Raw genomic sequence first — 11,226 nt, forward strand, 5'->3', positions numbered from 1 at the left:
AGTAGCATCTAACCAGAAGTGCAAGATAGAGATTATTTACATATATTACAGTCAGAAGTTAGAAGTTCAGAAGTGACCAGATAAGTGAAATGAGAATACATATAAGAATATTAAGAATGTTATGTTGTATTATGCTAGTGGGGCTTTAATTTCCTTCAGGATCAATAAAGTATCTATCTATCTATCTTTATAAAACGGATAGTTCCGGTCCGAAAATCTGATTGGCTGAGCCGCATTCGAAGCCGTTGTAAAATCCCAGATAAACGCACACCTAGGACCACCTCACATCATTCCATATTAATACGCCACTGAATAGAAAAAGTTAATGTTATGTTCGCCCTCATGTTGCCTAGCAACACTGTTAATCGAACTACCTGGCGTCGCGGAAGAATGCTTTATTGTAAGTTTATACACAATAAATACATTTATGAATTAAACATTGTTGTATTTATTATATTTTATGTTGACCGCCGTTTTATAAAAGCAATAAGCCACTCGAGACCGTGCATTACTGTTATGATTTTAGCACGGGGAAAGAAGTTTTAGGTGTGCTAAGATCACAGTAACGCACGGCCTCTCGTGGCTTATTGCTTTAATCTATCTATCTATCTATCTATCTATCTATCTATCTATCTATCTATCTATCTATCTATCTATCTATCTATCTATCTATCTATCTATCTATCTATCTATCTAATATTAAACAGATGATGTTGATATTAAACAGACAATGATGATTGTACAGTGTATAGACTAATATAATAGCATTTGTTTTGAATTAGGATGTCAGACAAGCTCTTGGTCAGGTGTTCAAATACTTTTGGCCATAAAGTGTATGATTGGAACACATTTGTCCATAGTAATGTTGAATAATGTTAGTTCTTTTATAAGGATATTGTATTGTTTTTATTGTACTCATGTTTGTGTGTGTGTGTGTGTGTGTGTGTGTAGCGCCTGGAGGAGATCATGAAAAGGACTCGTAAGAGTGATGCTGGAGAGAAGGTAAGATGTCCACACAAACCTAATTTTCAGAAAAATTGGGACATTTTGTAAAATGCAGTGAAAAGAGGAATCTTAGGTGTCGCCACAGCGGATCATTCATCTCCATCCTGCCCTGTCCTGATCCTCCTTTTTGATCCTATCAACCACCTGCACTTTCTCCCTCACTGCATCCAGAAAATTCCTCTTTGGCCCTTTTCTCCTCTTCAGCAACCTTCTCAACTCACTCAAAAAAGTTGACAAATAAGAGAAAAAAGTTGTATATTGGTACCTTAAAACTGGACGTCAACTCAACTGGTAATATAAAAAAACTGAAATACAATTAAAAACAGTTTAAAATCAATAAAAAATACAATAAAACCTGCACCTCACTTTTTCCTCTTTATTGTTTCCCCATTGCTTTTAATCTTGGAACACCGTATCCCTCTTTCAGTAAGGGTGCAAAAACGCTTTTGCACCGGCTGTGCTGTTATTTTCTTATGGAGTGTGGCCCTAAGTGGCACGCACTGCACACTTTTGCCGTGTTGGGCTCGTGATTTTTGCGCTTGCCGCGGCACGCAAAACACTTCTCATGTAAACGCACCCTAAGTACCCTTTGTTTACATCGCTGTGCAGTGCGGCTTAGGAAAGCCAAACAAGTTAAAAACGTCGAGTTTAAGGGAAACGTCGAGTTTAAGGGTACAAATTTCTCGACAGAAGGCGTCGAGTTTCAAAGATTTTGAGTTTAGGGGACGTGGAGTTTCAAGGTACGACTGTATTCGGGCAGCTGTAGCCTAGTGGTTAAGGTACTGGTCCAGTAATCAGAAGGTTGCCGGTTCAGGCCTCACCACTGCCAGGTTGTCACTGTTGGGCCCTTGAGCAAGGCCCTTAACCATCAATTGCTCAGACTGTATACTGTCACAACTGTAAGTCGCTTTGGATAAAAGCGTCTGCTAAATGTGAATGTATAATAATATAGTATAAATATGAAGGGACATTGTAGCCTAGTGGTTATGGTACTGGACTACTAATCAGAAGGTCGCTGGTTCAAGCCCTTGAGCAAGGCCCTTAACCCTCAATTGCTCAGAGAGTATACTGTCACACTAATTATTAACAAAATTGTCCTAAAGACCACATTCATTTCACCTTTTTCCTGCAGTACCCTGCGTCTCAGTTCATTCCACTAGATGGCGCAATCCAATCACTACTGATCTTTGCTAAAACTCTGTTCCCACTGAAATTAAATAAGGTAATGAGCTTCACATGTCATTTACATTACATTTACATTTTCAGCATTTAGCAGATGCTTTTATCCAAAGCGACTTACAGTACTGTGACAGTATACAGTCTAAGCAATTAAGGGTTAAGGGCCTTACTTAAGGGCCCAACAGTGGCAACCTGGCAGTGGTGGGGCTTGAACCAGAGACCTTTCGATTACTAGTCCAGTACCTTAACCACTAGGCTACAACTGCCCATACAGACATTAGTCCCCCCTCTTCCCTATCTGCTACTGGCAAGGCATGTCTGTCAGATTTTAAAACCCAGTGTGGCCCTTGAGCCAAAAGGTTTGCCCACCTCTTATATAAAAGGACATTCAAAGACTCAGTCAGAGAAAGCTGTACATCAATTCTATGCAGAAACACCGGCCTTGACCAGCCTGCCTGCAGTCCCGATCTGTTTCCTATGGAAAATGTACGATATTTAACTTGCAAAACTGCAACAATTAGTGTCCTCAGTTCCCAAACCGGGCGGCACGGTGGCTAAGTGGGTAGCACTGTCGCCTCACAGCAAGAAGGTCCTGGGTTTTATCCCCAGGCGGGGCGGTCCGGGTCCTTTCTGTGCGGAGTTTGCAGACGCGTGGGTTTCCTCCGGGAGCTCCAATTTCCTCCCACAGTCCCAAAACATGCAGTCAGGTTAATTGGAGACACTGAATTGCCCTATGGGTGTGTGTGTATGTGTGTGTGTGTGTGTGTGTGTGTGTGTATGTGTGTCTGCCCTGGGATGACCCGCCAAGGGTGTTACTGTGTGCCTTGCGTCCATTGAAAAGCTGAGATAGGCTCCAGCAACCCATGACCCTAATTGGATAAGCGGTTAAGACAGTGAGTGAGTTCCCAAACCTTTAAAAACTCTCATGAATAACAAAGCTGGTGGAACACAGGGGGAACACACCTTTGGACCAACTTTTTGAGTGTGTTGCAGGAATCAAATCCTAAATGTGTTCATATTTACAAAATACAATGAAGCTGATCAGTGAAAACATTGAGAACCTTTTATTTCTACATTCATCAGTTGAATAAAGATTCAAGAGAATTAACACATCACAGACTCTTCTTTTAATTGCATTTTACTAAACGTCCCAACTTTATTGAATGAGGTGGATTCTGGATTCTTTAAATTTGACTTTTTTTTGGTAATAACTGATTGTTGTTTGTTTAATTGCAGAAGGACACCAAGTCTCCAGCCCAGGTGAACGGCAGAGACACAAGTAAGCGTGCTTCAGAAATACATTAGAATTTTAAATGTACAAAAACTATTAAATATCTGCTGATTGTTCACTGCATTTCTGAAGCAAAAATAAGCTTCTTCTCAGCTTAACCTTACCATTATTATAAATAACAGTGATAATAATATTATGGGATGTAATAATATTGACTGTACATTAGTGCTGGACAATAATTCGATATCGATATATATCGCGATAGAAAATGTTTCAATAACGGTGATATGATTTTTAAACGTGTTACTTTTTTGCGGAAGCATTTCTGCTCGCAGGTGTTCCCACAGGGACGCAATTCAACAGCGCACCTCAAGCGAGTAGTTCTCCATCAAAACAGTGCAGTTACACACTCAACATAAATGTCAACCACCAACACAATTACAGAAGAAGTACTAGTACTGAGTACTAATACTACTGAGTACTAATACCAGTTATTAATATTACTTCTTATTAGTTGTGGTGCGCTACGAATAAAGGCACCAACGGGATATTCGCGTTCCACTGTTGCCAGATTGGGCTGTTTTCCTCCTAATTGGGCGGGGTTTTTTTTCCAAAACAATTTAATAGCATTTAAATAACACTTCTATTGAAAAGAGAATATTCAGTTTTAAGAAGCCCCAGCATTGTGGAAGGCTGTTAAAAGTAAAGTCAATTTTCAATGCTTATTTGGCTTAACAGTGTTGGTCAGTCTGTATCATATTCTTGAAAGAAAATAAAAATGTGTTTTCCATGCATTCACACTGGCATGTTCTGGGGTTCAGATGAGTCTCATCAGTACACACAAGTTTGCAATCAAATGATCAAGTATTGCAAAGGAATATCTTTGAAATTCTGTTAAGGTTATAGGCTATATTTTAGTTTTTCACAGGGAAAATGAGAAAAAATAAAAAGCTTATTATGCTAGGCTTGATGTAATTCTACATGGCACTCACTGCCTGTATAGGTAAACGAGTGAGTGACCAAAACACTACTAGATCAACAGCTACTAGCCACATACAAAAATAAGGTATCAGACAGTTTCTGTGCCACCCCTGTGTGAGCAATGGTCTCAGTCTGGCCACCCCTATGGAAATTGTCTGGCTTTGCCACTGTCCACAGTTGAAAAAGAAGCAGATGAAATAGCTGATAAGAGATGAAGGACTGATTCAGTCGTGTGTTTAGCTTGTATTTCTTGCCAGAAACCAGAAAAGAGGTTTGCAGGTACCGGCATCCAATTTTGGTGTTTTTGGCAGTTTTTCTGACATTTGTGTTATTCATATCGATATCGAAATTATATCGTATCGACCGAAATTAGGAGTTATATCGTGATATGAATTTTGGCCATATCGTCCAGCCCTACTGTACATTAATTAGGTTGCTGTTAATAACAAAAACCTAGTCACCTAGCAATATGCACATTGTTCCTACTGTATACGTAGACTTCAACAATTTAGCCCCTCCATTGCACGATACCCTACAGTCCAATACAGTACACATCCAAATCCAGAACTATCTGCACCATAGTGTTAACTGACACAGTTAGCCTCAGGCCATTCAAACCGACCGGCTGAGGTGGCACAACCTGCTAGCAATCCAGCTAACGTCTCCCTCCGTGTACCGAAAGCGGTTAAACTGTCCTTGACGAGCCTGAATTTACAAATAAAGACACTCACTCACTCACTTACTTTCTTAACCGCTTATCCATTTAGGGTTGCGGGGGGTGCTGGAGCCTATCCCAGCTTTTCAATGGGCGCAAGGCACACAGTAACACCCGGGACGGGGCACCAGTCCATCGCAGGGCGTAAACACACACACACTCATTCACCTATAAGGCAATTCAGTGTCTCCAATTAATGTGACTGCATGTCTTTGGACTGTGGGAGGAGACCGGAGCTCCCGGAGGAAACCCACGCAGACACAGGGAGAACATGCAAACTCCACACAGAAAGGACCCGGACCACCCCGTCTGGGGATCGAACCCAGAACCTTCTTGCTGTGAGGCGACAGTGCAAAAAAGTCATGCCGCACTGAATTCTGGGATTGCCTTCAGCGCTGAGGAAGCATCGGATGCTCCCTCGTTATTCAGTCAGATTATCACTCAGAATTAAGGAGCCTCAGTAGGAGCATTTTAAGGGATCTAAGAATTTAGACACGCCCTCTTCTCGGGAGTGTAGGATGATGTAAAATGCGCCTGTGTAGAGAGATCACTAGGTTTTTAGACAGATGTTTGACCGCTGTGCCACCCGAGCGACTTGTATTTTTGTTGTATAAGATTATACTAATAATCTAGTATGTATAAGATTATGAAACGATGTGTATGTGTGTTTCTTGCAGATGCTGCCACACTGAATCTCCCTGTCAACAACAGTAACGGCACTCCAGGACTAAACCAGTCACAGGGAGACCCAAACTCAAGGTACACCTAATAAAAAGGTTTCATCTTTTAAATGTAGTTTTATTGCCTTTTATTGCCTAGTCATAGAAAATGGGGTGGCACGGTGGCTCGGTGGGTAGCACTGTCGCCTCACAGCGAGAGGGTCCTGGGTTCGATTTCAAGATGGAGTGGTTCGGGTCCTTTCTGTGTGGAGTTTGCATGTTTTCTCTGTGACTGTGTGGGTTTCCTCCGGGAGCTCCGGTTTCCTCCCACAGTCCAAAGACATGCAAGTGAGATTAATTGGAGAGACTGAATTGCCCTATAGGTGAATGGGTGTGTATATGTGTGTGTGTGTGTGTGTGTGTCTGCCCTGCGATGGACTGGCGTCACGTCCAGGGTGTTACTGTGTGCCTTGCGCCCATTGAAAAGCTGGGATAGGCTCCAGCATGCGACCCTGATTGGATAAGCGGGTAAGAAAATGATTGAATAATGAATAATGGAGATGCTTTGAAGGGGGTAATTTTGCGTCGTGTTTCACTAGAGGGTGCTGCAGCTCCTCCACTACCCACTCTTGTATTCACACTTGTTTCCCATGTCTCCTTTTCAGCCCTGAATCCTGGAATTCATCTCCAGTGGTGAATGGAATGCCACCTACCAAACACCACAACGGCATCTCCTCCAACGGAGAGGCTGCTGACTTCGAGATCCTCCAGTTGGCCAATCACAACGGCGGAAAGAGCAACGGACAGGGCCAACCTCAGAGCGCCATCGCCACTGACCCCATCATGGCCTTTGAGGGAGGAGAGCCGTTCCTCATGAAGGCAGGGTCTATGAAGCCTCCTCATGTGGCAGGTAAACAAAACAATAAAGGTTAAAGAGTATTTAGTTTTGACCCAAACATCACACACGTTTCCAACTTTGCAGCAACAGGTTAGGGAAGGTCTTTTCCAGGTCCAACATGGCTGTGAAATGCCCAGTTTAAAAAAAAGTCCAGTGTCCTGCACAGAGCCCTGACCTCAGCCCTACTAAACAGCTTTGGAATGAACTGGAACATCAACTGAAGCTCTAATGACCAGCATCAGTGCCCATCCAGTACAACTGCTGTCATCTTTTGACTTAATAGACACAAATTCCCACAGACATACTTAAAACTCTTGTGAGAAGCCTTCTCAGAAGAACGGCTGTTGTTCTTTTCAGCTAGAAATGGGATGTCCGGCAAGCTTATGGTCAGGTGTCCATACTTTAGGCCATATAGTGTAGTTTTTGGTTTTGGCTGAGTTTGAGGGAGGGAAAGTCAGACAGGTCCTGATCCTCCTCTGTTCCACCAACCACCTGCAGGTCCTCCCTCACCTCATCCATCCAACTGTCATTCTCAGCCCCCTTCTTTTAAAGAACTCTCACCCTTCCTCTGCACATGCTCAAACCATCTCAATCTCCAAACTATAGAAACTTTAATGTCTCTATTTGACTATGATATAAAAATATAAGATAAGTGAAATTTACTAGGGGGTGGCACAGTGGCTCGGTGGGTAGCACCGTCGCCTCACAGCAAGAAGGTCCTGGGTTCGATTCCCTGGTCAATCGGTCTGGGTCCTTTCTGTGTGGAGTTTGCATGTTCTTACCATGTCTGTATGGGTTTCCCACCACAGTCCAAAGACATGCAGTCAGGTTTATTGGAGCTGCTGAAATTGTCTTAAGTGTGTATATGTGTTTGCCCTGTAATGGACTGGCAACCTGTACAGGGTGGTAAAACAGACAATGATTGACTGAATGAAATGTACTATATTCTACAAGGCTAGATAATATCAAGTCTTGCTAATTGAGTCGTTATGATTGATTAACCAAGGGGGCATTTACTTTTTCATTGTGTACATAATATGTACTATTCAGGCTAAGCTAATAGGTTTATTTAGTGTTATTACCGGGGTTTAGCATGAGATATTTTACACATACAGGCACGGTGGCTCGGCGGGTAGCACTGTCACCTCACAGCAAGAAGGTCCTGGGTTTGATTCCCAGATGGAGCGGTCCGGGTCCTTTTTGTGTGGATGTTCTCCCCGTGTCTGTGTGGGTTTCCTCCCACAGTCTAAAAACATTAAAAACTTGAACTGATGAACCTTGTGTTCATGAAACATGCATAAAAATCCTAATAAATAAATCAATAACTATACATACTTTTCTCCTGTGCTGTACAGAAGTGCTGTGATGGACAGGAGGGGTGAGATCTTTACCCCGACGTTTCAGCAGCAAGAGGTGAGATTGTGCCAAACCTGCCAACCCGAGCGACTGAGCTTCACGTCTTCTGAACTACGCTGAGATGGATTTTTTTACGTACATGAGGACAGAGATACATGATACATGAACGTTCATCTTATCTTCGTAGCGTACAAAAAGAAAAATAAACTAAAGCATTGTTTGTGTATTTCCACTATAATCCAAACGTCACCCAGCGTGTTCATGGTGCACCTTACAGACTGCCGGACGAGTTTTACACACAACCCTGGAAGTATACGCTATTTGAGGATTGTTATAACAAATCGTTATTGTTATTGTCGTTGTTCTTATGATATATCAGTATTTTATTCTTTTTAGTTCTGAAAAAACAGTGTTTTTGTCCTGAATTCTTGAGTTATTTAATTAACTTGAGACGTATGAGAAGAGAAGAGCGAAGATTATGTAAATGTAAATTTGCCTGACCTGTGGAATAAATCTTCATAAAAGGGAGTTGTGTTTCCATTTCCATGTGTGTGTCTGTCTAAAAAAACCTAGGTCTCTTTGTCTACATAGATGCATTTTACATCATCCTACACTCCCGAGAAGAGGGCGTGTCTAAATTTTTAGATTCCTTAAAATGCTCCTACTGAGGCGCCTTAATTCTGAGTGATAATCTGACTGAATAACGAGGGAGCGTCCGACGCTTCCTCAGCGCTGAAGGCAATCCCAGCATTCAGTGCGGCACGACTTTTCTCACAAAGAAACCACAAATATGGCGGACAAATGCAGAGCAACCAACGGAGTTCTTTTCAAATGTAAATAAATTCTCATTGATTTTTAATTTGTATAATTAAAAATCAGGCTCGTCAGGGACAGTTTAACTGTTTTCAGTACACGGAAGGAGACGTTAGCTGGCGTGCTAGCGGGTTGTGCCACCTCGGCCCCTCGGTTTGAATGGCCTGAGGCTAACTGCGTTAGCTTAGTAAGTTCAAACTGTGGTGACGTAAGTAGAGCGTGTAAATAATGTCTTATGAGTTCGATGTCTTATTAGAATCCTCTGTACTGAGGCAGCTGCTCAGGTAGGAGGTATGCAGCAAGGCTGCCTACTGTATGTGTGTGTGTGTGTGTGTGTGTTTGCTTGAAAGAAGGCGCTCGGGTGGTGCTAGCACACCACTGTGGAGTGTTGGAACTCATGAGCTGGAATCTCAGCAGATTCACTGACCTGGCCAACCGTCCACATGAACACAATGGTCATGTTTGAGGAAGGGAAGGTTGGACTGGTCCAGGCATCTGCGATTTGGGGTGGAGAAGGTGAGGGTTAAGACATTAATGTGGCTTTTCAAACGCGATACACACTCTGTGTGGGACCCCAAAACTGGGAGGTTGGTGAGAAGAAATGATGGCAGATTGGACATGTTGGAGTGGACCTGTGGTGATCCAACTCACCTTGATCAGATTGGGGAGTTATGCAAGCAGCAGCGGATTCACACTTGGGAATTGGATATGACTAGATCACTCATTTGTAAACCTAGTAAACATTTTCTCAGTGGTATCTGTGTGTGCTCTGTAGATGTACTGGAATAACAATAATAATAGAGTTATAATAAAAAAGTGCATTTATATAGTGCATTTCTTTTATTGTTTCTTTTTCTCCCATTTTAGCAAAACTAATTAGTGTTCTCCTTCTGGGGACACTGATCTCAACCAAGGAGGGTATATTTGCCTGACACGTGCACATTTCAACCCCTTTTTGTTCAACCATACTTTAGTGCAGTGGTGTCCAAACTTTTTTCTAGGAGGGCCAGATTTGATCATGTGAAAGTTCCCGGGGGCCAACAGTCCCTGATGACAAATTCAGATGAACAAATCAGAACATACAGAACAAGCTATTTGAATTTCTAACTGAACTTTAAACTTTCAGAAACTCTGTAAAATAAAAGTATAAATAAGTATAAAATAAAACTCTGAGTTTCTCTAAATTATTACTGGGCATAAGTGCTCTCCATCACTCAAATTCTTAGGTCGTTGTTTTAGTACATCATGTTAAATTTTGTTCACGCTAATAGTCGTTTGTACAGCCTGTGTCGCTTTTATCACCTCATATATGAGTACGTCTCATTCACACATCTCATTCAAGCATTTACCGCTCCTCATGTGAACGCGTACTTACACAGTGTTGCTGCCACCATCTGGTAAAAAGGGGAATTGCATCTTGAATTAGAAAAATTCAAGGCCACAAGAAATGCAATTTTAGAGAGAAGACGCGGGCCATATAAAATCCGACCTCAGGCTTTCTCCACCCAGCAGACTAGTGGGCAGTTTTACTGCAGGCACCTCCAATTGTGGCCTGTAGCAGAGCTGAGATTTAAACTCCCAGCACTGGTGCACTAAAGCTGGGCGGTTCCTGAATCACCCGGGTTAATGATTCGAATCTTTGTACTGAATCAGGAATCACGAGTCCGAAATCTCAATTAACCCGGATCCTATGAGTCCTCTGACTGGCTGCGGCTAAGTAGATGATTTGGCTGAACCGACTCCACTCCAGTCCAGGAATATAAGTAATAAGTTAAATATTTCAATAAACAATTGGTTACACACACTGGTGTTCGTTATGTGGCTGATTTTATGCACATGCTATTATTATTATTATTATTATCAGTAGTAGAGGTATAGATGAGTAATGCAGCATATTTTCTTGTAAGCAAAACAACAACAAAATATAGTTCTATTATTATAAAAATGCAAATGCTTACAGACTACTTTAGTACTGTACCACTTAAGGAGTATCATAGCTCCCATGGTAATTTTAAATCCTTGACCCATTAATATACCCATCTGATTGGTAGGTGAGTCCACCCCCCTCTTCCGCATGATCAAGATTCCACTTAGAAAAAAGTGCCAACTTGTCACTGACAGGAGAAGTGTGAGGTGCCAGGAGAATTAAGAGAGAAGGATTTATTAACAGAAGATGAGTGGACGGAAGACGAGTGATATTTGGATGCATTTTCATGCAGTAAATCAATCACAATCAAGATGTCAGTACAAGTGACTCAAGTGACTCAATTGGCCCAAGTGAACTGGATCACATTACTGAGTGACTCAGATTAACCCAAGTCCATAAAATGAACCGAATTTACCACCACTATGGTGCACTAGTGGAATATATCGCTGTGCCACCTGGGCA

The 11,226-nt window shown here is 42.0% G+C and overlaps 1 protein-coding gene across 4 annotated transcripts in view; it reads left to right on the top strand.

Moving 5' to 3' along the window:
* The window catches only part of map7d1b (MAP7 domain containing 1b), a 69,584-nt gene extending 61,032 nt beyond the window's left edge, over positions 1-8,552 (top strand). For all 4 annotated transcript variants that reach the window (XM_063018482.1, XM_063018636.1, XM_063018564.1 and 1 more), the window contains 5 exons: positions 952-1,002; positions 3,421-3,463; positions 5,789-5,870; positions 6,436-6,680; positions 8,024-8,552. In XM_063018482.1, coding sequence (XP_062874552.1) covers positions 952-1,002; positions 3,421-3,463; positions 5,789-5,870; positions 6,436-6,680; positions 8,024-8,034 — 432 coding nt within the window. In that variant the 3' untranslated portion in view covers positions 8,035-8,552. The remainder of the gene's footprint in view (positions 1-951; positions 1,003-3,420; positions 3,464-5,788; positions 5,871-6,435; positions 6,681-8,023) is intronic.
* The last annotated feature ends 2,674 nt before the right edge of the window (positions 8,553-11,226 follow it).

Source organism: Trichomycterus rosablanca, chromosome 1 (genome assembly GCF_030014385.1).
Source record: "Trichomycterus rosablanca isolate fTriRos1 chromosome 1, fTriRos1.hap1, whole genome shotgun sequence".
Classification (NCBI taxonomy): domain Eukaryota; kingdom Metazoa; phylum Chordata; class Actinopteri; order Siluriformes; family Trichomycteridae; genus Trichomycterus; species Trichomycterus rosablanca.